Here is a 26700-nt window from a genome sequence, read left to right as displayed (position 1 = left end):
ATTCCTGAGTTTATTTGGCTACAGGGCAATGACCTGGCTTTACAACTCTTAATGGGGTTGCAGGCTTTGCAATTGGTGAGGGGGTCTTCATAGCATTGGCATAGGGCTACCATGAATTAATCAAGGTTGCTCACAGCTCTGAAGCATCGGCATTGTGGAGGGTCACCATCCACCTGGCATCCAGCTGCCCTTTCTAGGGCTAGGGTGACAACTTGTATTCAATCCCCCTGGGTCAGAAAATTCCGCCCATACTCTTGCATAGAGGTGAGGACTTGAGCGAGGAGTCTGGGAGTCTCTGTAGAATTTTACCCCCAAGGGGGGTTCTTCCTCTTCAGCTGTGGGTCCCTGGGTTAGCCAGGTGCAGTCACCTGCTCCGGAACAGCAAAAGGTAGATATCTGGCATGGCTGCTGGTCCACCGGCTTGGTCAGCTGCTTGATCAGTCACAGCTGGATCAGGGGTGACGGCTCAGGCTCCTTCAGCTGCTGGTTCATTCATTCTCCTTCATTGGTAACCCAGTTCACCTTGGATGTTGATGTTTCCCAAGACTTCCATCACGAGTTGATTGATGTACCGCTTCAATCAATCATCTGCCAGCGGTTCCTCTAGCAGTTCTTCCTGATCAGAAAGGGCTTCCAGTTCCATTTTCCACCCGGGTTTATGGCTACTGCCGGTGAAGATTACTACCCTGGTTCTTCCATCCCAGCTGTCTGGCTGGGTTTCTCCCAGCACTCGACTTCCCCTTGCTCACTGCTTTGTTAGAACATTAATGCAGTGTCCCCTCAATACATAGAGAGGAAAAAGAACTAAATGTATAAAATCCTATCCCCCTCTTCTTCCACCAAAGAATGGCAGATACGCAGATCTGACACAACCAGAACATGGTATACACAATATTTAGCTGTGTTGCTCACAAATTGCAAGAATATAATGTGAAAATGTTGGGAAACTAAATAGTGGTTACAGGAACTATGTGCAGGCCATAGTGTGGCTTCTCCAGTCATCTCTTATCTCTTTTTAATATTCCCACACTTAATGCTGTTGCTGAAGAGATCCTATAACTTTTTAAAATCATTTTTCCAAAATCTCTTTAATTAAGCCAGATAATCAAGTTTCTTTCTTTTTAAAAAAAATTTTTTTATTGATTGCATATTTTAATATTGGACACAGTGCGACCATTCTGACATTATTTCTACCATACACATTAAGGTATAAAATGAATAACATATAATCATACATTGCCAATTTTATACAATTATATAATATATACTATCCATTATATTCATTTATACTTACAGCATAAAACATCATACATTGCTAATTTTATGTAATTGTTCTGTCCACTATACTCATTTATATTTACATATACAACATCACATTTAAGTTCTGCAAATCCTAATTATTTTCTGTTCCGACTCCCATCTCTCTGTTCCAACCATTGGTAAAATCTATTCCAAATCTCATAATATTCCGTCTCTCTTTTAATTTTTAGTTCTAATGTCAGCCTATTCATTTCTGCACAAATCAATATTTTCTGTATTATCTCTCTTTCTAAAGGAATGTCTCCATTTTTCCATTTTTGGGCTGTTATAATATGTAGTATTAAATATATCAATCCTTTGCTATATCCCTTTTTTATAATTCCTAATAATAATAGCTCTATTTTGAATTCTAAATTTTGTCCAACCATTTCTTCCAACCACATCTATATCCATCGTCAAAATTCCTTTGCTTTTGTGCATGACTACCCCATGTGGTAATATGTGCCTAGTACTTGATTACATTTCCAACATCTTGGTGAGATATTACTAAACATTTTCACCAATCATGCTGCAGAAAGATGCCATCTATCAAACTTTTAATATAAATTTTCTATATATGATGTGGCCAATGTTAATTTTCTATTTCTTTCCCATAATTTCTGCCATTTTTCCAAGTGTACCCAAAGTTTTTAGCCCATACTACCATTATTTCTTTGACTTGTTCTTCCTCTATTTTGTAATTTAATAGATTACATTAACCTTATCAAATTCTCATCCGTCTCCAATAAAAGTTTATCTAGTATCGTTAATTCTCTATTAATACCCCATTCTTTCACATCTTTCACATTCTTCACATAATGTGATTGAATTTGTAGATATCACCACCACTCCAATTCTACCTCTTATTCTTTTAGTTCTCATCTAGTTTTAAATTTCCCTTTTTCATTTAGTATATTCTTATATGAGAAATTTTTCCCAGATGAGATTTGGATATACCAATGCTTCTAGGGTCAAGAGCCAGACTGGTATTCCCATATGGTTCTGTTGTTTAACTTTGTTCCATACCACCATTTGAGCATGTCTTATAAAGTGCCTTTGGAAATATTGGTGTGCCGTATGTCTGCCATATCACAGAAATGCATGTCAGCCTAGTTGCATATCATGGCCCTCCAACATTAATAACCTCTTATTCCTTAAACTCCACTCTTTCACCCAGGTAAATGTTGCAGCTTGATAGTACAATTCCCAATCAGGCAAACCAAACCCTCCTCTTTCTTTTGACTCTTGCAGTAATTTCACTTTGATTCTTTACTTCTTTCCTTGCCATATAAATTTCAGTATTATTTTGTTCAAATTTCCAAAATATTTTTTCTCTAATTTTGTAGATACGTTTTGAAATAGAAAAAGTATTTTTTTGGTAAAATATTCATTTTTATTATCACTATTCTACCCATAACGAAAAGTTGCAAGTTCTTCCATCTCTCCAGTTTTACCTTTATTTGATTTATTAAGTTAATATAATTATCCTCCTTAATTGTTGTACACCTTGCAGTTAAATAAATTCCTAGATTCTTCACTTTCTTTTTTTTTAAATAAAGTTTTATTTGGGTTTTCACACATACAAAATACAAGTAAAACATCTTTTTTGAAAATAGCATGGTCCCGGGTTGCACTTCTTTATACAGACACAAAACTCAATTTCATGCTTCTTTTTGTATTCTATTCCATATCTTATACTATTTTACATTTTCTATATAGTTTTTCCCCTCTTTTAATTTTCTCAATTTTATTTTGATTATCTCATCTCAATTCAAATCATTATATTTATACTTTTGTCTGTTCCGTTTCAATTTCATATTATCTTTTCTCATTAAACACATTTTTTTCTGTAGTTACTAATTGGAGTATGACACCTTTATATCTTTTAATTACATCCATTCAACTCTTATTTAAACTTCAATATATTAAGGTTATGACCTTCAATACAATACATAATACATAACTTCCAATCGAATTCTGCTTACAATACACACTATATTCTCTAAAAAATATGTAAATATGTAATATATTTATAATAGGTAATTATAAACCCTCATTCCATTCCAGTTCAGTTCTATCATTAATAATCATTAAAATCTTAACATCTTTAACACTTCTTTTCAATTAAATCATATTTCCTTAAAAACACATATAATCTCCATAATTAATTTTTCCCTTATTTCTCTTCACATATGTTTTGTAAATCATTAAATATACCTTTTATTACATTTATTTATTAACAAGCATTCCACTGAATTGAGATAGCTATTTTATCAGACATTTTAATCATACATTGTTTCATATTTCTAAAATTATTTCTGTTTCTAATATAACCATACTATCTTATGTACCTTTGCAGAATCCCTTTTTCCATTAAATTTTCACCCATTATCTCTAAATAGGCCCTGTTTCTCTATATTTTGTTTCTGTCCTTTATGACTTCTTTTCCCTTCTTTCTTCCCTCTCATCTTTTCCCTCTTTTTTGTCACAATCTTCTTGTTCTGCAGGCATTTCTTGTTGTTTCTCATAATTCCAAATCTCCATTTCTAAAAACTGAAATACGAAGCCAAAAGAACCTCTCCCTTCTTGTGCATCTTCTTTGTACTTTTTAAGTTCCATTTTCAGTTCTTCTAAAAGTGGAGCCATTTTAAACAGTTTTAAATGACCACCCGATTGATTTTCGTCATTCAAAACAATAACCAAGAATCCAGAAATCATTAAGTAATCCAGATAGTCCCGAGTTATATCTTCTTATTTCTTTTTTGACTTTCTCTTCCTGGGATTTTTGTTGCAATATTTCAGTTAGAATGTATCTTTTGGAAGTCTTGTTAAGATTTTGCTGTAAGTTCTTTTTTAATTCCAGGCAGTCTCCTCCCTTCCAGATCCTGCCCTTTTATTCTTTTTCTCTCCTTTCCTGTTTTCAAAAGCTTTTAATTATCCAGAAATCTTTATTATCCCTTTGACTTTTTATTTTCAGCATTAAATTCTATTGATGTCAAAGTGGATTTTTTTCCAATTTCTTACTTAAGTCTCTTAGCTGTCAGTATAGGAAAAGGAGGAAAAAAAACCCAAATCTTTTCCCTTTTCTCTCTCTTTCGCAGCTTAAAAATCTTAGGGAACAACGTTATTGTTTTTTGATAGTTTCAATTCCAAGGTACCTTATTTGTTGCTTTTGCTGTTTGACCCGGTCAACCAAAACTTTCTCCTCTTACCTTCTTCCTGCACATTCTTTTCTGGTCGAGTTCTTCTTTGTGGTGGCCATTTCTGACCACCGCTGCAACTGCCTTTGGGAAAGGGAGTAATGGCCAGCTGGGAGGAGAGATGCGGCTCTCCTCAACCCTGCTGGCAGTCTCCCCCCTCTTCACCACCTCTACAGGGTGGCTTAGCCCTGAAACCAGCTGGCTTGGGGCACTCCAGCAGCAAGCATGGATCGAAGCCTCGCAGAGACGAGGTTTCAGTCTGTCGCTGAAGAAGCTCAAACCGGAAGTCCCGATACTTCACTTTCTTCACTACCTGGATATTTATTCCCTTGACCAACTCTTCTTTCTGTTTATTTGTCATATTCTTAACTATCATTTTAATTTTTTCCTTATTTATTTTTAATCCAGCCATTTCTCTGTATTCCTCCAATGTTTCCATAAGCCTCAAACCTGATTTCAATGGTTCCTCTAGGATAAAGACTAGGTTATCTGCAAAAGTTTTCAGTTTGTAAACTTCTTTCTTAATTTCCAGTCCTTTAATTTGCATATTCTTCCAAATCATTCTCATTAATACTTCCAGTGTTAATATAAACAATAATGGAGATAGTGGGCACCCTTGTCTTCTACCCTTCTGAATTTTAAAATTTTGTGTCTCCTTGCCATTCACTATTATTCTAGTCTCCTACTTATTTATATTTATAAATTTATTGCTGAAATTCATATATCTTAATTGTCATAGAATAAATTTCCATTTAACATTGTCAAACGCCTTTTGAGTGCCTAGAAATAGCAATGCCACTTGTTTCTCACTATGTAATTCATAATATTCTAATGTATCTAATATTGTTCTCATGTTGTTTCTCATTTGTCTTTTGGGCAAAAAACTATTTTGATCAACATGTATAAACTCATTTAACAACCCTTTCAATCATTCAGCTATTATTAATGGAAATATTTTATAGTCTGTATTCAACAGAGATATAGGCCTGTAGTTTTTATCAGCATAATACTAGCTTCCACCCATGATAGTGGTATATTCGCTTCTCTTATAACAAGTTTTGTCCATGGTGATTTCAGCTGCAATGTCCCCTGCATGTAGGGGTGCTTCAGGCAGGTCCTGGATCACCAGAATGTGACAAGCTGGGGCCAGATCCAGCTCAGTCTGCGGTAGAGGTAATCGGTTAAGAGCATTGGCTTGGCCCATTTCTTTACCCAGCTTGTAGACTAATTAGTATGAGTATGCAGCCATGAAAATGGACCATCATAGCATTTGTGGTGACAGAACCTATGGTGTCTCTTTGTCAGCTATGAAGAGACCAAGCAGAGGTTTGTGGTCTGTAAAGATGGTGAAGATTCATCCATATAAGAAGATGTGGAAGCTCTTAATACCAGCCACTATGGCAAGGGCTTCCTTGTCTATCTGGGCATAGTTCCTTTCAGCTGATGATAACATTCTAGAATAGTATGCGATGGGGGCCTCTCTATTATCTGGCATCCTGTGGCTTAATACTGCACCAATGCTGTATGGCGAAGCGTCACAAACTAGTGTTACTATGATTTTACTGCCTTGAACAGTTTGCCTTGAATGTTCGACCAGACATTGTCCAGTAGGCAGTGTAACAGTTCTGCCAGGGTAGCCTTATGTAATAAGAAGGAGTAGTAAAAATTGAGCAAGACCAAGAATGCTTGAAGCTCCCCTTTGGATTTTGGTTTGGTGGCTTGCTGAATTGCCTTTAGCTTTGCTTCAGATGGGTGATTCTGTCTGTGTTGATGTGGAAACCCAGGAATTCTGTGGATTCCACGCTGATCTGGCACTTTTCCTTCTTGAGTTTTAGGCCTGCCTCATGGAAACGTTGGAGTACTGCATGGAGACGTTCCGCCAGGACTGCTGCTGATTCCCCCATGATCAGGACGTCATCAAAGTATGAACAGACACCAAAAATGTTCTTCAGTGTTTGTTCCATAATACTTTGGATCAATGCTAGTGCTACTCTTGCCCCAAACTGCAAGTGGCATACTCAGAATGCACCTCTGTGTGTGACTGTTGTCTGTGCTTCTGCAGTAGTGTCATCCACTGGCAGCTGCTTGTAGGCCTGGGTGAAGTCTAACTTAGCGAAGATTTGGCCTCCTTGGAGCGAGGCGAGGATGTGACTGCCACTGGTACAGGGTGACCATGCTGCTTGTTTATGGTGCACTTGTAATCTGCACTAAGCTTAACTGGGGTCACTATGGGAGTCTCCCAAGGGTTACAGTCCACAGGTTGGAGCATTCCCTGCTGTACCAGCTTGTCTAGTTCTGCATCAATTTTAGGCTTCAATGCAAAGGGAACCCTGTGCGGTTTTAATCAGATTGGAGTTACTGCTGGATTGAGGTTGAGTGAAATGGGTGCCCCTTTGTATTGTCCCAGCTCAGTGCTAAATATGTCACCATATTGTTGCCATACTGCTTCTAGATTGGCTATTTGGGTTCAATGAATGCCCGTTACCTTGATGCCCAGGGCCTTGAACCAGTCCAGTCCTATGAGACTGGTGCATGGCCTCTCTATGACCACTACACTGAGGGGACCCTCAAACTCTCCAAATTGTACCCTAATAGTAACTTTGCCCCTTACAGAAACATGGCGACTCTGGAAGTCTGTTAGCACTAAACTTAATGATTTGAGTGGGACTCACCATCAGCTATCCTTGCAAATGTGGTTGAATCAGTATCTAGCTCCATGAAGCATGGGAACCCTTGAAGATTTAGTTGGAGTTTTATCTTTTCTTTGATGGGCCATTGGGCCCCTGATGCTATGCCTTCCTGAGCAGTATTCAACTCTGTTCTGTCCTGGGAGCCTTTTCCACTTGTGCTGCTGTGTCACAGGTTTTATTTTCCACTGATGACCTCTGAAAACTCTGGCAATGTGCCCTTGCTTTCCACAGGCAGGGCATACAGCTCTGCGGAATCTGTACTCTGCTCTTTCAAGTTGTCCCCTGCAGCTTGCGCAGCTCTGTTTCTACTATGCAAAATTCTAACTGGAGAGCATGATTGATGACTCTTGGCTATGGATGTGTCCCATTGGAGAATATGAATTATGATACACCCAGGGGGGGAGGAAAAATCAGGGTCAAGGGTGACAATGAATTATGTGTCTCAGAGTTGGCTACACTCAGGCAGTGCCGGCATGTTAACTTCCAATAAATCCTTTTTAAGTTTTAGAAGTTTGGCTCGGGACTCATGATTTAAATGGGGGTAACTGCCAGAATCCTGATAGCTAGCCGACTCTCCATAATTCATCATCATTACCAGGACACCTGATGCCCGCACTTTTCAATCGCTTCCCAACATCTGGAATGTGTGGAGAGGAAGTCAGGTTGATATGGCAGAAGGGAGATTATCAGAGGAGAGCTTGCTCCAAGCAACCCAAATGCAAACAGAAGCTGACAATATAATTACAGCTGAAGCAGAGAAACCTGATCCAGTGAAGGAAAGAAAAACAGATGAGTACTGGTGGAAAACAAAACTCCCCAAAGCTTCCCCTATCCCAAAAGGGAGGGAAGGCCCCTGACTGAGCTGGGAAGAGTGGAATAGATGTGGGACTGGGAACAAGCCAGAGCCCCAAATCTCCTAATGGGATCCCTGAGAGGATCCATAGAGCAGCTGAGAGAGGAATTTGACAGGGCTACCATTAGTGATGATGGCCCATCACGCCACCCAAAACAGAGAGGAGTTTCCACAGAGCCTTCTGAAGTGAGGAAAAGCAGGCAAGATCACAGCCCCTCTTCTCTACCCAGTAGAAGAAAAGAGCCCACAGTGGCAACCAGTGCCTCCCCCATGCAGGAGGTATCCCCTTCCTCCTCCTGTGTGAACTAGAGCCGGGGAGAAAGCCATCTCAAACACAGGTTTCCAGAGAGCAACAGGAATAGGGCAGAGCAGAGTTGTACGAACTTCCCCAGTTCGGGGGGAAATTTGATGGGGACCCAGACCAGCTAGCTCTATTCCTTGACTCAGCTGACATTCACCTAGAATGCTATGGACACCTCTATCCCTCCCCTAGAGCCATGGTGAATGCCATTGCTGAGGTATTGGGGGGGGAGAAGCAAGAGTTCACCAAAACAACTGGCAGCCACCTCTTGACAGAACCCCAGAGGCCAGACTGATCCCAAGAGAATATCAGGGCCTTGCTGAAGTGTTCAGCAAGACTGAGTGTGACATCCTACTCCCCCCCATCATGATACAGACTGCACCATTGAAATCATTCCCAAGGCAAAACTACCAAACCCCAAAATGTATGCCATGATGCCCTGGGAAATGCAAGAAATGCACAAATATACAGACAAAAGCCTAGCAAGGGGGTTCATCGAGCCAGCCAAGCCACAGGTCACAGCCCCAGTCCTGTTCAAAGAAAAAAAAGATGGGACTATGAGATTATACATTGACTTTAGAGCGATCAACAGACTGTGCGTACACAATCTATACCCCCTCCCACTCATGAAGGACATGCTATCCCACCTGGCCAAAGGGAAGGTCTTTACCAAATTAGACTTCAGAGAAGCATACTATTGAGACCTCATCAGGGAGGGAGATGAATGGAAAACAGTGTTCAACTGCCCCCTAGGGAGCTTCCAATTCAAAGTCGGACTACAGGGAGCCCTGGTGGTGTTCATGCAATTAATAAATGAGGTGCTACACGAACATCTTTATAAGGAGGTCTTTGTCTACTTGAACGACATTCTCATCTACACTGAGATGATGGACAACCATGTACCCCTGGTGCGCCAAATACTGGAAAAATGTCTAGCAGCAAACCTGTATGTCAAGCTGTCAAAATGTGAATTTCACCATGTGCAATTGGACTACCAGGGATAGAGATGGACCCCACCAAAGTACAAGCCATTCTGGGCTGGCAATCTCCTTGCACCCACAGAAAGCTACAAAGCAGTTTGCAAACTTCTACTGACAATTCATCCCCTCCTTTGTGAGGATTGCCAAACCCATGATGGACCTCCTAAAGACAGGAAGTACAGAAATGAAAGCCTGCCTGGGATAAGCCCTACAGTGGGACCTAATCTGCCAAAAAGCATTTCAAACACTGAAAGAATTTGTGCTGAAGCACCCTGACCCTGGACAACCCTTCATCATTTTAGCAGAAGCCAGCGACATGGCAGTAGTAGCAGTGTTACTCCAAAAAAACAATCAAGGAAACCTACAGCCCTGTGCCTACACCTCTCGCAAGCTCATGGACATAGAGAGGCAATGAGATGCATGGGAAAAAGATGCTTTTGCGATAAGATGGGCACTGCAAACCTGGCGCCACCTGCTGGAAGGGGGATAGAGACCATTTGAAGTTTGGACTGACCATAAAAAAACTGGAAAGCCTTCATGCTAGGCCGTGAAAACTATCACCCAAACAAGACCACTGGGCCCAATACTTCCACCAATTTGACTTTGTGCTAAAACACATCCTGGGGGGGAAAGAACTTTCTGGCTGATGCCCTCTCTCACATGCCCCAGTATAAATGTGAAAGGGAAGAAATCATAAATGCCATCATCCACCCACCCAAATAGCTGCCCAAGTAACCACTGGAAAACAACCCCACGATCGACAAGACCAACCACAGACAACTTAACACAAAATTAAAAACCAAACTGCTAGCAGACCATTGGTTCCAGGACAATCAACACATCTTAACAAAAAGAGATGACCTGATGTGGAAAGGGACAAAACTCTATGTCCCAGAATCCCTACACACTCTAGTCCTTCAGAGGAGCCACGACACCAAATCAGCAGGCCACTTTGGGTTCTTAAAGACTTTACATTTAGCTCAGAGGCAATTCTGGTGGCCTGGAATAAAGAAAGACATGGATAGTTAGGTGAAGAGTTGCATCATCTGTGCTGTGATGAAAAAATAACCAGGAAAACCTCCCGGACTGCTACAGGCAGCAGTGGAACCAACAAGGCCATGGGAAGAGATCACAATGTATTTCATACTGGAGTTGCTGAAAAGTGGAGGAAACACGGTGATCTGGACTGTAATAGACTTATTTTCCAAACAGGCACATTTCATACCTTGCTACCCTCAGCCCACCAGTTAGCCAAGTGTTTTTGAAACACCTCTACTGCCTGCATGGAGTACCACAGAAAATTATCTCAGACAGAGGAGTCCAGTTCATGGCCAAATTTTGGAGGGAGTTCCTGCAGACTATTGTGTCATCCCAAGTCTTAGCTCAGCTTTTCATCCAAGCACTAATGGGGGTGGCAGAGAGATTGAACGCCATGTTAGAGCAGTACCTATAGTGCTACGTGATCAGCAATCCAATTGGACAGACCTCCTGCCTTTTGCGGAAGTTGCATACAATAATGCTGTTCACAGTAGGACGGGACTAACCCCTTTCAAAGTAGTGAGCAGTATGGACTTTGTCCAAATGCCTGAGTTTCCAAGGGATTCTCCCCTCCTCAGTCAGCCTGACTGATTGGATATCAACACTGAAAGCAACTTGGGAGAATTTCCAAAAATTGCTGGCAAAAGCAGCACAGAGCTATAAGAGACAGGCAGACAAACACCGAGCCCCGCAACGGCCATTCCAGGTGTGGGACAAAGTCAGAGGGGTTTGAAGCAGGTAGTGATGCAGCTGCGGTATGGCTTCTGGTCCATGGTCGTGTCTCATCATCTGTGTGGGTGTGAGTCTGCTTTCTACATGGAAGTGTGGTGGTAGCATCTTGTGTGGCCCTCATGGGTGTGGGTCTGGTGTCATTCTTCATGTTAGGTACTCGTTTGTTAATGAGGGCGGGTTTCCAAATGGCTGGTAGGTGGGAGGTATCATCTTGTTTATTCATGCTGTGTGGGCATTTTTCTATCTCTATGGCTTCTCTGATTATTCTGTTGTTGAAGTGTTCGGTTTTGGTGATAGTTCTGGTATTTTTAAAGTCAATCTCATGTCCTGTGGCTTTGAGGTGTTGGACCAGTAGAAAGCAGACTCACACCCACACAGAAGATGAGACATGACCACGGACCAGAAGCCATACCGCAGCTGCATCACTACCCGCTTCAAACCCCGATGACCCATACATGAAGCAAACTGACGCCCACCATGAAGATGTGGCACGACCATGAACGCGAAACCAAGCAACAGGATCACAGCTCACCAGCTCAAATCCCCCGGCAACTAAGACTAACCTGAGCACGACCAAGCCCCCACCTGAACAGAACACACCACCAGCCAATCAGAACACAGCCAAGCCCCCAACCGATCAGAACACAGCCAAGCCCCCACCCAATCAAGTCACACTCCCACTAGCAGTTAAAAGGAAGAAGCAGCTGCAAGCTCACATTACTCCAAGAAGCACAAGGCCAAAGACACAGCCTGAAGATGATGAATGAGACTTCATCAAAACGTCGCCTACGTACTTCCAATTTTATGCGGGAGAAAACCCAAATAACCAAAGATTACACACACACACACACACACACACACACACACACACACACATGTATACACACACACACGCACACACACATATGTATACTGCTTTAGATTTTTTTCAGTATACACTTTTGAATTTAATACTTAGAAATTATTCAGCTTTCTCCCTTCTTCTTTTTCCTTTCTTCTTCATACCGTCATATTACTTTCCTCATTTCCTGTTTCCTCAGTCATCTTTAACTACTTAGTCACTTTCACTCTCAAATTGCACAGTCACAGCTTTCTATCAAAATGGTTCCACTCTCTGTTCAACTACAGTTCTCCATTAAAGTTCCAATTGTTTTCTCTAATGTCTCTTTTCTGCTCTACTGGTAATCAATCCAAATCGTAGAAATTTTAAGTTTTTATTCACAGAGTCTCGATCTTTTCTTCTGTGGTACTCTCTCTCAGCTATCAAACTGTTCTGTTTCCTCCTCTCCCTTTCGCTCCGCTATCCCCCGCCAATTAGCCGCTGTATTCATTCTCTCCAGAGACTCCCTCTGTCAAAGTCTTTCAAAGTCTTTCTCTCACCTCTCAAAAACTGTCCCAGTCTGCCATTCTTTTTCTTATGTCTTGCGTTGATCCACTTTCCTGCTTCCCCAATCACAGCTGGCTGTCATAGCTTTGGACCCCCCCATAGATGCCGGGTTTCTTTTGCACCAGATTCAAAGGGCTTCCCCTCATCACAGTGGGAGGTTGCTTTCCTCCACTCTGCTCCTAGGCTTTCCCTTCTAATTCATGTGTCTCTCCAAGCTTCACGATGCCTCTGAGAGCTTCCAAGCATGAAAATTTGGATACAGGATTGCAGAGATCGCTCTCCTGCTCCACTCCGCTATGACCTCACCACCGGAAGTCTGATACACCTGGTATTCCATAGTAGCCTCTTAAAACCCATGGTCGGATTGAGCCTGAGGCCCCTACCTCATGAGCCCCCTGACCCCGTGGTCATAGGAGGCCAAACCCATTATGAGGTGCAGCGTATCCTCGATTCAAGGTGGCACAGGAGACAACTCCAATATTTAATTATGTGGAAGGGCTACCCCTTATCAGAGGCATCTTGGGTAAAGAGTAGGAACGTCCATGCCGATCAACTTGTGACAAGGTTCCATGCAGTAAACCCAACCAAACAATAAATTTGTTTTCTTTTTGTGTTGTACAAGTCACCTTCAAGAACTGAGGGGAGTCAAATGTCAACTAATAAAATATTTCTATGGTCTTTTTAGAGTTACCAACAGAAACGGGGGGAGCAGTGCAGTAGCTTGCAAGATTGGAGAATATTGGAGAATATGAATTATGATACACCCAGGGGATGGAGGGAAAACCAGGGTCAAGGGTGACAATGAATTATATGTCTTAGAATCAGCTACACCCCAGCAGTGCCGGCATGTTAACTCCCAGTAAATCCTTTTTAAGTTTTGGAAGTTTGGCTCAAGACTCATGATTTTAATGGGGTAACTGCTGAATCCTGACACATAACAGGGTTGCTGCCTTCAGGCCATCATCCATGATCTGGTTAGCCCAAGGATAATTTTCTACTCAGGAGACATATGAGCTCTACTGTTCCAAGTGAGTAATGTCAAACCGGTCTTTCCGATTTAACCATTTTGAGAAGACTCCTATAGTGCTAGTTAATGCCTATCCTACTGCAGGTGGAGTTGGGCTGCACTTAAGAGTCCTGGGGACGTCTGTGCGTCTGTGCCTCCAGTGTGTCTTACTGGCAGGCAGGGTGGGGAGAATGGTCCCACCAGGGCTTTTTTATCCAGTCTGACACCTAGTGATTTCAGTGTGCCTCCAGCGTGGCTTACTGGCAGGTGGGGGTGAGGACTAGTCCTGCCGGGGCTTCGTTACCCAGCCTATCAACCAGTGATTTCAGTCCCTTGGTTAGCAGCAGCTCTCTCCCCTGCAGCATCTCATCTTCATCACCACTATTGCGTAGTGGGCTTCAGTAAGCAAGAACCAGACCAGTATACCTGCAATAGCATTTATTGAATTAAAAAAAAGACACTACGTTATCTATTTTATTTATTTATTTTTGTCAATTGCATGCAGGATAATAGGTATAAGTAAAAACATAGTTATGAATACATGGATACATATAAGAAAAATAAAAGAAATAATAGGACAGGGACAGTAGGCACATTGGTGCGCTTATGCACGCCCCCTACAGACCTCTTGGGAAAGCGATGAGGTCAATAGTAGACAGTCTAAGGTTAAAGTTTTGGGGGTTTGGGGAAGAAACCACAGAGTCAGGTAGAGTATTCCAGACATTGACCACTCTGTTGCTGAAGTTGTATTTCCAGCAATCAAGTTTGGTGAGATTAACCTTGAGTTTGTATCTATTGTTTGCTCTTGTGTTGTTATGGTTGAAGCTGAAGTATTCATTGACAGGTAGGACATTGCAATGTATGATTTTATATACTATACTTAGATCGGACCAAAGGCAGCGTAGTTCTAGGTTTTCTAGGTCTAGAATTTCGAGTCTGGTGGCATAAGGTATTCTGCAACGAGTAGAGGAGTGGAGAACTCTTCTTGTGAAATATTTCTGGACTTTCTCAACTGTGCTAATATCAGATACGTAATGTGGGTTCCAGACTGATGAGATGTATTTGAGTATTGGTTTAGCAAATGTTTTGTATGCTCTCGTTAGTAGTGTGATATTACCAGAGAAAAAGCTATGTAGGATTAGGTTAACAACTCTTAATGTCTTTTTGGCTAATTAGTTACAGTGGGCTCTAGCACTTAGATCATTAGAGATGAGTATTCCAAGGTCCTTTACAGAGCTTGGATCATCAACAAGATCTTGACTGTTCATCTTGTATTTTATTTTCTGATTTTTTTTGCCAACATGTAAGACAGAGCATTTATTTGTTGAGATTTGAAGTTGCCATTTGTTTGACCATTCTGATACATAGTCAAGGTCTTTTTGAAGGGTAGCAATATTGTCTGTGGTGTTGAATAGCTTTACATCATCAGCGAAGAGAATGCAGTTGCTCTTGATATGATCACAGAGGTCATTTATGTAGAGTATGAAAAGAGTTGGTCCTAGAACACTGCCTTGGGGGACACCGCTGTTGACAGGTGTTAGGGATACACTCTAGCAGAATCTGCACGGCAGTCAGGCAGGCAGGCAAAATATGTGAGATAAATGTTTTTGTAGCTTACACTCAGTAAAACAGATACACTGTGCTAGTTAAATAGTTTATTCCAGTAAGAGTTATAGCATAGTCATACAGTCCATATATCATTCAGTAATTCAGTCCGTCTGGGGATTATTCAGTTGCAAATTCCAGTGTCGAAAAAGAGGTCAGTAAACTTACAAATATCAGTCCAGTAATATATCTTCTCGCAGTAGAGATATGAAGAAGTCAAACCTCCTTTCTTCCTCCAGCAACTCAGCAGTAGGGAAAACAAGCAGTTAGCAAACCATCAATCCGTCAAACCATCAATCGTCAGGAATCATCAGGTTCTCTTGCTCCCTCTTATGGCGGTTTCACACCACACCCAAAATTACATGCTTTGCAGTTTAAAGTGACACACACTTAAACTTACTATCATAGTTTATATATATATATATATTCCTAACAACAGGTACAGAATTTGATAGGACGCTCCCAATTTTGACCATTTGTTGTCTGTTTGACAGGAATACTTCTGTCCAGTTATGCAGGTGTCCAGAGATACGGTAAGATTTTAGTTTTAATAGTAGTTTGTCATGTACCACTGAATCAAAGGCTTTACAAAAGTCTATGGAGGTTGCCTCTGTTGCTTTGCCCTGATCAAGTTGTGTAGTCCATATGTTTTTGCAGTGTAAGAGTTGCAGATTACATGATAGTTTTTTCCTGAAACCAAATTGTTTATTAGAGAGTAAATTGTTTGTTTCTAAGTGGAGGATGTTGGATTGATTAATAATTGATTCCATGACTTAACAGGTGATGCAGCATAAAGAGATTGGCCTGTAATTTTCAACTAGGCTGGAGTCTCCCTTTTTGAAGATGAGGATGACTGTGGCTTGTGACCATAGTTTTGGTAAGGAGCCGGTCCTGAAAGATTTTCCAAAGATTATGCTTAGAGGTTCGGCTATGGCAGTGGATAGCTTTTTTAAGAAGTAGGCACATATTACGTCCAGTCCAATAGATAGAGATGGTTTTAGATTGTGTAGTGCTTTTTCAACATTGTCTTCTGTAAAATCAATATGTATTAGATCATTGTAGTTGTCTGTGGTTCGACTAGGAAATACTGGGCATGATCCATTGTTGTTTACAAACACTGAGCCAAAGAATGTGTTAAAGAGGTGGTTTTAATAGTGTCATCATTGCAGTCTTTACCATTAGGTCCTTTCAGTGGTGGGATGGACCTTGAGTCTTTTAGTTTGTTGTTTACAAAATTGTAGAAAGCGTGGGTGGAATTCGTGCGTAGAAGATTTTCTTCTTGTTTAATGTGATAATTGGTGCATTCAGTTTTTATCTGGTGGCATAAATTTTTGTATTGGCAACATGACCAGATTTGTTTTTCCACCAAAGTGATTTCTTTGTGGATTGAAGCTTCCTTATTGTTATGGGTAATTTATTTTTTCTGGTTTTGGGAGTTGTTCTTGGTACATATAGTTTGATGACTCCTTTGACTTCAAGTAAAAATATGTTGTAATGGACTTCTACAATAATGCATCCAGGGAATAGAAATTGCCAATCAAGGGATGAGAGATCGTTGTTTATAAGATCATAGTTGCCTTTTTTGAAGTTATAATTGGGGATTCCGTCGTTATGATGATTTTTGTGTGGACGTATGTTGAGACAAAAGTCAATCATGTTGTGATCATTGTTGGAAAAGAGTTCTTTAATTTGTATTCCATAGATTGAATTCAAACTATTGCAGAAAGTGAGATCGAGGCAGTTGTTAAGTCTAGTGTTGTTGGTTACTCGTTGTTCAAGTCCCAGATTTGTTACTGCATTGTAGAAAGTTGCATGTGTGGGTTCAGTTGTACATTTGTTAAGGGTCCAGTTAATATGAGGTAAATTGAAGTCACCAAGAAAGATAAAAGCATGTGGGCAGGATGCTGCCCATGTTAGTTGTGTATTTAGCTTGTTTGCATGTTCGATGTCATAATCAGGGACTTTGTAAGATAGTAAGAACCGAAATGTGATATTTAAGGACAATTCACAGACGATGGTCTCAGGAATAGCAAGCTCCTAGGTAACTTGGATGTTTTTTAAATGTAGGGACTTTTTATAGAAGATATCAACACCACCTCCTCTACAGATTTCACGATCTGATCGGTAAACATGATAGTCTATTACTGGGGGAATGGAGTCAGGGAAAGATGCATTGAGCCATGTTTCACAGACAAATATAATGTCAAATTTAGCCATATTTAGTAAGAGGAGAAATTCAGGTATTTTATTTACAAGGCTTCTTGCATTGAGTAGCTTGCATTTAAGGCCAGTTGTGGTTGGAATAGAGGTAGTTAGGGGCATGCATGCCTAGTTTTGAGTGATGTTGGATTGATGGGGTGGGGTTGGATGCAGAGTTGTGGGTTGTGTGACTTTCTTTTGATGCAATCAGCTCTGTAGTCAATGTATAGATCCTTTTCTCCATTGTCTAGATGGTTTTTGAGTTCTACATAGAGTTCACGGGAGCAGATTCTTTGCAGTATGGATAAGTCTGATCTTGAGCAAAGTTTTTTGTGGTTGGGATTGGTTTTTGCAATGGCGTTTATTGTATGAATGAATATGCATTTGCTGGACTCATTTTTGCATACAACGCTACAAAATCTTGGGGCCACAGAGCCATCATTGTATTTGCACCCAGGGCCATCTCTGGTTATTTCAATGATATCTTCAGGAGAGAAGTTTGTTATATTTGAGTTGCTTATGATATCACGAACTTTGGTGATGTCATCTGAATCATTGGTGTCTTCGAGACCAAATAAGATGGCATTTTTGTTCACGTTCCATGGTGTCTCTGATGAGTAAGGAGATATTATTTGTGGAATTATTTGAAGGGATAGTAATTGTTTGTGGCTGTGGTTTGGTGGTTATTTTTGGTTGTAGTTGTGATTGTAGTTGAGGTGGTTGTTGTGGTTGTTGTGGGATTTGATTTTGACCTGATAGGTACTCACTTATCTGTGCTGTATTTTTTTTCAAGATATATTCGGGTTGCTTGTATAGTTGTTTCAAAACATGTTGCTAAGCTTTCTTTCTTTATTTTCTTTATTTATTTTTATTTGTCAATTGCTTACAAGATAATAGGTATAAGTAAAAACATAGTTATGAATACATGGATACATATAACAAAAATAAAAAAATATAAAAGAAACAATAGGACAGGGACGGTAGGCACATTGGTGTGCTTATGCAAGCCCCCTACAGACCTCTTAGGAAAGGAGTAAGTCACTAGTCTAAGGTTTAAGTTTTTGGGCTTTAGGAAGAAACCACAGGTAGAGTATTCCAGACATTGACCACTCTGTTGCTGAAGTTGTATTTCCTGCAATCAAGTTTGGTGCGATTAACCTTGAGTTTGTATCTATTTGCTCTAGTGTTGTTATGGTTAAAGCTGAAGTATTCATCAACAGGTAGGACATTGCAATGTATGATTTTATATACTATACTTAGTTTGGACCAAAGGTGGCATAGTTCTAGGTTTTCTAGGTCTAGAATTTTGAGTCTATTGAGTGAATGAGTGATTCTATGCTTTCAACTCTATCAGGTAGGGTACTCAGTTTGTTTAGCTTAGGAGAACATGAGGGACATAGATAAAAGAATGTATCTGAATTTTTAACCATATCAGCTAGGCTTTTGTTTGCATTTCAGCAGGCAGGGTGGGCTAGATTGTCATATAGGTGGCATTTGATGTAAATTTCGCTTTTATTGATAATTTCAAGACATCTGAAACATGTGCAGGAGTCTGGGAGGTCATTGGTAGAGATATTTTTCTTTAGTTTTGGTTTGGAGTTTTTGGCTGGCATGGTCAATGGCAATAATACACTAAACAATTATAATAGCTAGTTAATGTGAAAGGTAGTTACTTAATGAATGTTGGTAATTAATAATTGATTAAATGATATGTTAGAGAACAAATCAAAAGTAAGGTTACTTATTACTAAAAATCAAGCAATCAATCAATTGATTATTCAAATCACTCTAATCAAATAATTTTGCTAAGCAACAAACAGCCTAATTTATTACAGTAATTACTAAACACTTGTCAATTTAAATCACTGATTTTACTAATCAGATATTCAGTAATCACACTATATGCACTAAACACTCAATCATGTTAATCAATAAAACAACAAATCAATTAATCATTTGATAAAAATTAATTATTTTAAAGAAATTGATTTGGAGATATCATCTAATCCTTGATATAGGTCTTGAGGTAGAAAGTTATAAGTTTTGAGATAATGAAAGTAATGTAGTATTGAGAATCAGTAAGTAAGGGGTTATTGCTTTGCATAGCTGTTGCTGATACCTGAGAATAGGTTTATAACTCCTAATAAACTGGCAGGAAGCCTCTTTTCCTGGGCTGGAGAAACAGCAGTTTCTTTGTGTCAAACAGGTTTTAACCTACTCAAGCTGTTTTCCTCTTTCCTCTTGAAAGCAATCAGTGAGCAAGTTTACACTCTCTTTCTTGTTTTGTAGATTGAGTTTTTGATATAGTAAAGATGCAAAAATGCTGAAGGGGGGATCTCTGGCCCCTTCTTCAGCAGAGATAAACAGAACAATTCACAGGGAGACAACAGGAAACTTTTTGTTTTTGTTTTCTCTTGATGAATGGGATTTCTGGCCCCCTCCTAGTCAATTTAAATACACTTTGAAAGTTTGTTGCTTTTAAGAGAAAGGGGCACATAGATAGTCTTGAACTGGCAATTCGAACAGTTTATATTTTTACTATGTAGACTCAGATTTGTATTGAGCATTCGCTCCTGGCTTCAATATACTTCTGCTTCTATCACAGGAAATAAAATTGCTTCCAATCTTCACAGTTCAGTTATAACAATACTTCCCTACTTATTGGGAGACCAAAGTTACTGTCCTTTTAAAGAGGGAGTCCAGATTAGCAATTTGGTGAAGAGGGAAGGAGGGGCTGCAGGGGGGGAAGCAGTCTGCTTCACACCCTGGCTGCAAACGTCAGAAGACCGACTCACAGCTCCCGGTGCTCACCACCCTGCAAGGATGGGATGAATCTCACTGTCTCACCACCTGCAAGGATGATCGTAGAGCCCCCAGTACTGGCGAGCCGCACTGCCTTACCTTCCAGTAAAGATGGGTCGAATTGCAGATTGCTTTTGAATTTAGCGCTTACCGAGGAATGAGCTCTTTTCTGGTGTGTTGGTCAAGGATGGGAGGAATTGGAAATCTCTGAGTACTTTTGAATTGAGTGTTTACTGAAGAATGAAGCTCTTTTCTGGCTTGCTGGCAAGTCTTGGGCATTAGGCTTTCCACCTCGCCGGCTGAACCCGCAGGGATTAGAGGGCTTGTCACCTGGTGCTGCCCATGCCCACCGGAGCTTTTAGCTGCTCTGCTCTTCCCAGGGTCGAAGCAGCAAAACCATCTCTATCTATTGGCCTGATGACTTATGTGCATACTTCTTAAAAAAGGTCTCCACTCCCATAGCAGAACCCCTAAGCATAATATATGAGATATCATTCAGAACCAGCTCCTTACTGAACCTATGGTCTTTAGCAACGGTTATCCCTATTTTCAAAAAAGGAGAGCCCAACCTGGTTGAAAACTAAAGATTAATCTCACTGTTGCATCACGTGCTAAGTCATGGAATCAATCATTAACCAATGCACCTATAGTCAAACAACCTACTCTTCAAAGAGCAATTTGGTTTCAAAAAAGATTTGTCCTGCAATCTGCAATTCCTACACTGCAAAAACATATGGACTACACTACACAGGGTAAAGCAATAGATGCAATTTACATAGACTTATGCAAGTCTTCATCTCAATGGTACATGACAAACTACTGTTAGAACTAAATTCTTACGGCATTTCCAGATCCCTTTTGTAAGTGGATTACTGCATTCCTGTCAAATAGACAACAAATAGTAAAAATAGGAAACGCCCTATCAAACCCTGCACCAGTTAACAGCAGTGTCCCCCAAGGCAGCATTCTAGGATCCACACTCTTTATACTCTATATAAATGACCTTTGCGATCACCTTAAAAGCAACTGTGTCCTCTTCGCTGATGATGTAAAGATATTCAACATCACAGACAATGCTACCATCCTTCAAAGCGACCTCGATTATGTGTTTGAATAGTCAAACAATGGTAATACTGAATTACTAACTAAGGCATACGAAACCTTTGCTAGACCAATACTTGAATACGGCTTGGCTGTCTGGAATCCGCACTGTATATCAGACATTAATACAATTGAGTGTGTCATAAGAAGAGTTCTATACTCCTCTGTTTGCAACAGAATGCCCTACACCACCAGGCTTGAGATTTTGGATGTAGACAGCCTACAAAATAATCTGCTATAATGTACTATCAATCAATGACTTTCACCTTCAACCACAACAATACAAGAGCACACAACAGATATAAACTTAATGTAAACCACTCCAAACTTGATTGCAGAAAGTATGACTTCAGCAAAAGAGTGGTCAATGCCTGGAACACACTATCTGACTCTGTTGTCACATCCCCAAACCCACACTCCTTTTCTCTCAAACTAATCACTATTGACCTTACCCGATTCCTATGAGGTATGTAAGGGGCGTGCATAAGCACACAATCATGCCTACCATCCCTGTCCTATTGTTCCCAATTATTTATACCTATTTCCTGTATTTATACTTATGTTTATTATCTTGTAAGCTATTGACAAATAAAATAATAAATAAATAAAACTGGAACTGAGGAACTGCAGGCAAATGCCTGTGATTTATACTCTAGGCCCACAGGACCTTAACCAATCATAAAACTGGAAAAAATGCGCCCAAATATAAATGTTCTAAATTTCCCTCCAAAACAGCTGGAGCTGATAGTTAGGGTCATCTAAAGGTTAATTTCACTTTAGCACAATTAACACAACTACATACATTCAATACATAACACTCTTTGTTTAGGATGAAACAATCCATTTAGGCAGATAGTATATTGGTATGAATGTATAGCTCATTTCTATCTAATGAAAAGTTTAGGGGATTTGAGAATACAATTTTCTGGAAAGCAAGTAATGGGAAACTAATAAAATTGAAAAACATTTTACAATTGCATTATTATTTTAAATATATATTGTTTTGTTTTTATTGTGCATTATCATTGTCAGAAGGCCCTATAGGCCTTATGGCAAATACAATTGAAGAAAAAAATAAATCAAATATTTTAAGTATGCAGGACCCAAAATGTGGTATTGATTTGATTGTCAAATATATCTCTCTGAATTCAGTGGTTATCAGTTTTCTTATGCAAGTACTATTAAATAATTTTGTTTCTTTTTTCACAATTCCTTTATGAGAACAAATGTTCAATAATAGTTTTAAAATTCTGTAGTGTCCTTTTGTAAAAAATATTAACCTGCATGCATATCTTCATGTAACTTATATGTGTGTGAGTGTGTGTGTGTGTGTACATGTATATGCACATATTGAGAGAGTGGCCCAACATATCCCAGGAACAATATCAGAGCTCTCTGTCCAGAAGAGTTCAGTTTTAGGAACAGCTAAGATATTACACAGAACCCTCAAATTTCCAGGCCTCTGGTAGATGATCTGAGATTGAGGAAGACATATTTAACCCATGAGTGAGAAGGGATTTTTTATATATTCTAATTTTTCTCAAGAGATCATAAGTCTCACTTCCCTTTTTCACTCCCACAACAATCCTGTGAGATAAATTAGGAGTCTGTCCGAAATTACCATGACCTTCCATAGGGGAGAGCAGACTTGATCTTCTAACTTCTAATCCAGTGCATCACACTCAGATAATCATTCTGTGGAAGATAATATATATAAAATGAGACCCTCAGAATACTGTAGTAGGCAAGATGACCTATAAAGTCAGTAGCTTCCTTTGGGCCTGCTACTTGCCTGTCTGTCTATAAATCTGTCCATCTATCCAGACATCCAATAGAAATCAACATAGTTATAAGGACCAGACTCTCTCTCCTTCAAACAATAAGAATTAACTTTTGAAAACTGGGTATTTTAAAAGGAATTCTTTATTGAAAAGGAAGATAGCAAGTCAAATTCAAAATAGGGTCTGATATCCCTCCAGGCATGTAGCTTAAAGGGGAGTTAGAACCCCTTCCCTTAGTTCGATGTAGATTTCGTCAATATAACGAAGCAACATGTTCATTCTGCCCCTCCCCCCTTTTCTGAGAATGTACTTGAGAAGAGATTCCTGGGAAGTATCTTTTGGAGCTGGAATTTTTATAGTCCCTTCTCCTCTTGCTATCTCTCCAAGAGGTAACAAGTTTCCAGGCATGGGGCCCACCCTCCAGCCCACAGTTGTAAATCAGTACAAAAATTTAGGATATTCAGGTTACATCAAAAAGGATTACTTGTATCCACACACCCTTCTTCTTCCATTGAAGAATGACAGATACACAGATCGGACATATTCCCTTCCTCAAAAAAATGAGAAATCCACCTGGAAGACATAAAACATGTGTTACATTTACAACTTAGGATGGTTTGTGAGGGTATTCCAAGTGGAATTTCTGTAGTAATGTGGATGCTTTTACATGTTGTTTGGCTACCCATTCATTTTGTGAGGAGGGTAGGTGTTTCCAAGCTACTAAATATTGTGTGGATCCATGGTGAGTGCGTGAGTCAAGCATATCTTTAATTTCAAAATGTTGTTCCCCATGTAGCATAATGGGAGTTGGTGGTATGGGAAGGGGGGGTCTAATTTTTGAAGTGATCTCTGGTTTGAGTAGGCTGCAGTGAAATACTGGATGAACTTGTCTAAGCCTCTTGGGGAGTAAGAGCTTTACAGTAGCAGGGTTGATGATTCTGGAGATGAAAAACGGGCCAATGAATTTTGGCCCCAGTTTCTTAGAAGGATGTAATGATTGTAGGAACTTTGTAAATAAATATATGTGGTCCCCAACTTTGAACAGCTTAAGTTCACAGCTTTTTTTTTTTTTTTGTCAGCTTAAGCTTTAAAAGCTGCTCTGGCCTCTTGTAAGGCTAGTCTGACCACTGGCCAAGTGGTTTGCAAATTATTTATCCACTCCTTAAGGGAAGGAATTTCAGGTTCCTTGGTAGGTAGCTCTGGCATGGGGTTGAATTCTTGTTGTGTGGCTACTTGGAATGGAGTGAAACCAATGTTACTGTGCACAGAGTTATTATAAGCTACCTCAGCAAAAGGCAAAAGGTCAGTCCAATTGTTCTGTTGGTATTTAATAAAACTTCTTAAATATTGTTCTAACACCCCATTGGCTCTGTCACACCCACACCCACACTCCCCTATTTGCCTGGGAGTGATGCAAAGAGCTCAACCCCTGGGCAGAGCCTAACAGGTTTTTAAAAGCCCACCAAAATTTGGAAGTAAATTGAACACCCCTATCTGAGATAATCCATTGGGGAGCTCCATGGAGGTGATAAATGTGAATTAAAAACATATTTGCTAATGCCTTGGCTTTTGGGATCTTTTGGCAGGGTATAAAATGGACTTGTTTTGAAAAAAGGTCTGTTACAACCCAAATAACAGTGTTTCCTGCATTTTCTGGGAGCTCCACTATAAAGTCCATGGAGATCTCTCTCCAGGCTGCTGAAGGTTCTGCTACTGTTTGTAGAAGTCCAGGGGATTTTCCTTGTCCTCTTTTGTGATGCGCAGCAACATATCTTTCAATGTCTTTTTTGAGAGATGGCCACCAGAATTGTCTTTTGATGAGGTGCAGGGTTTTTTCAAATCCAAAGTGTCCAGCTATTTTGGAGTCATGGCATCATTTCATGAGGCCCAGTCTCTGGCTGGCAGGGATGTAAAGTTTGTTTTCTTCCTAAGCTAGATCATCTTTGAGTAAGCAAATGTTTTTGTTAGCCAGTCATCCTTAAGTAGTGCCTCCTTAAATTTGGAAGTCATCGCATTGTCAGTCAGTGGTTTTTCTTCCATTGTGCTTGGGTGATTACTTTGGCTGCAGGTTGGGCTGGTTGGATCATGGGTTTTACAACTTCAATCTTTTTGCTGTTGTATTGGGGTTTCCTTAATAGGGCATCTGCCAAAAATCCCCCCACCCCAGGAAATATTTGAGAGTGAAATTAAAATATTTAAAATATTACACCCACCATATTTGTTTTTGGGAAAGTTTCTGTGGAGTTTTCAGAGCTTCTAGTTTTTTATGATCAGCCCAGACTTGAAAGGGGATTTTGTTCCCTTCTAGAAAGTGTCTCCATGTGAGGAGTGCCCATCACACAGAATATGCCTCTTTCTCCCACATGGCCTATCTTTGCTCAGTTTCTGTCAGTTTCTTGGAAGTATAAGCACATGGTTGCAATTGTCCGCATTCATTGTTTTGGAGTAAAACTGCTCTTACTGCTACATCACTAGCATTTGCTTGGATGATAAATGGCTGCTCTGGGTCTGGGTGTTTCAGGATTGGTTCTGCTGAGAATAGTTGTTTAAGGTTTTTGAATGCCCCCCTTTGCATTCCATCATCCAGGTAAGAGTTGCCTTGTCTTCGGTTTCTCTCCCCCTTTTGTTTTTAACAAGCTCAGGATGAGGAGGGTAATATTTGCAAAATCTGGAATGAACTGATGGTAAAAGTTTGCAAAACCCAGGAAGCTTTGCAGTTGTTTGTGAGTTTGGTGTGGCTCCCAATCAATGACAGCTTTTACTTTTTGTGGGTCCATCTCTATTCCCTTGTGGGATATTCTGTATCCCAGGTAGTCAATTTTTTTTCTTGATGGAATTCGCATTTAGAGAATTTTGCATATAGTTTGGCATTTTGGAGTTTTGTGAGAACTGCTCTCAGTAACTTTGTGTGCTCTTTTTTTTGTTTTGGTGTAAATTAAAGTGTCATCGAGATAAACTAGAACCCCTTTGTACAAAAAATCATGGAGCAGCTCATTAATTAGTTGCATAAATATGGCAGGGGCTCCTTGTAGTCTGAAAGGGAGTATTTTAAACTGGTAGCATCCCAGTGGGGTGTTAAAAGCAGTCTTCCACTCATCCCCTTTCCTTATTCTGATGTGGCAGTATGCCACTTGTAGGTTTAACTTTGAAAAAAAAAATCCTTTAGTGAGGTGAACTAGCATGTTCTTCATGAGGGGGAGTAGGTACATATTTTCCATGCAGATGGTATTTAAATTATGGAAATCAACGCAGAAGCGTAGGGTGTCATCTTTCTTTTTGCTGGGACTGCTATTTTCGGTTGGATAAATTCAATGAAACCCCGTTTAAGATTTTTATTGATAAATGCTCTGAGTTCATTTAATTCTCTGAGGGACATGCAGTACATTTTTGGTTATGAAGTTTAGCCCCCGGCAGGATTTCAATGGCACAGTCCGTGATGCAATGTGGCGGGAATTCATCAGAAGCTTTTTCACTAAACACTTTGACCAAATCCTGGTATTCTTTAGGGGTGTTAATGGGTTCAGAAAGCTGGCTGGCCATGGCTGGTTCTCTATTCTCTTTTCTTTCCTCTCCCCACCCCCCGGATGTTTGCAAATACTACCTGTTTCTGGAAATGTATGGTTCCTCTCTTCCAGTTTATTTTAGGGTTCCATCTCCATAGCCATGTGAGTCCTAGAACTAGTGGCCCTTATATTCCTGGGGCTACAGTGAACATGAGCATTTTGC

At 40.1% G+C, this 26700-nt stretch overlaps 1 protein-coding gene across 4 annotated transcripts in view; it reads left to right on the top strand.

Annotated features, from left to right (window-relative positions):
* Window positions 1-26700, top strand: part of MYRIP (myosin VIIA and Rab interacting protein) — a 233614-nt gene that overhangs the window by 193288 nt on the left and 13626 nt on the right. For 2 of the 4 annotated variants that reach the window (XM_087917082.1, XM_087917081.1), the window contains exon 10: window positions 15586-15624. The exons of the other annotated variants lie outside the window; for them this stretch is intronic. In XM_087917082.1, the coding sequence (XP_087773208.1) occupies window positions 15586-15624 (39 nt within the window). The remainder of the gene's footprint in view (window positions 1-15585; window positions 15625-26700) is intronic. 4 annotated transcript variants of the gene reach the window in all.

The sequence above is a fragment of the Pseudonaja textilis genome, chromosome Z (genome assembly GCF_049901715.1).
Source record: "Pseudonaja textilis isolate UNSWEBS1 chromosome Z, rPseTex1.2, whole genome shotgun sequence".
NCBI classification, from domain to species: domain Eukaryota; kingdom Metazoa; phylum Chordata; class Lepidosauria; order Squamata; family Elapidae; genus Pseudonaja; species Pseudonaja textilis.
The sequence above is the reverse complement of the archived record's forward strand: the minus strand, read 5'-3'. Positions and strand labels throughout refer to the sequence as shown.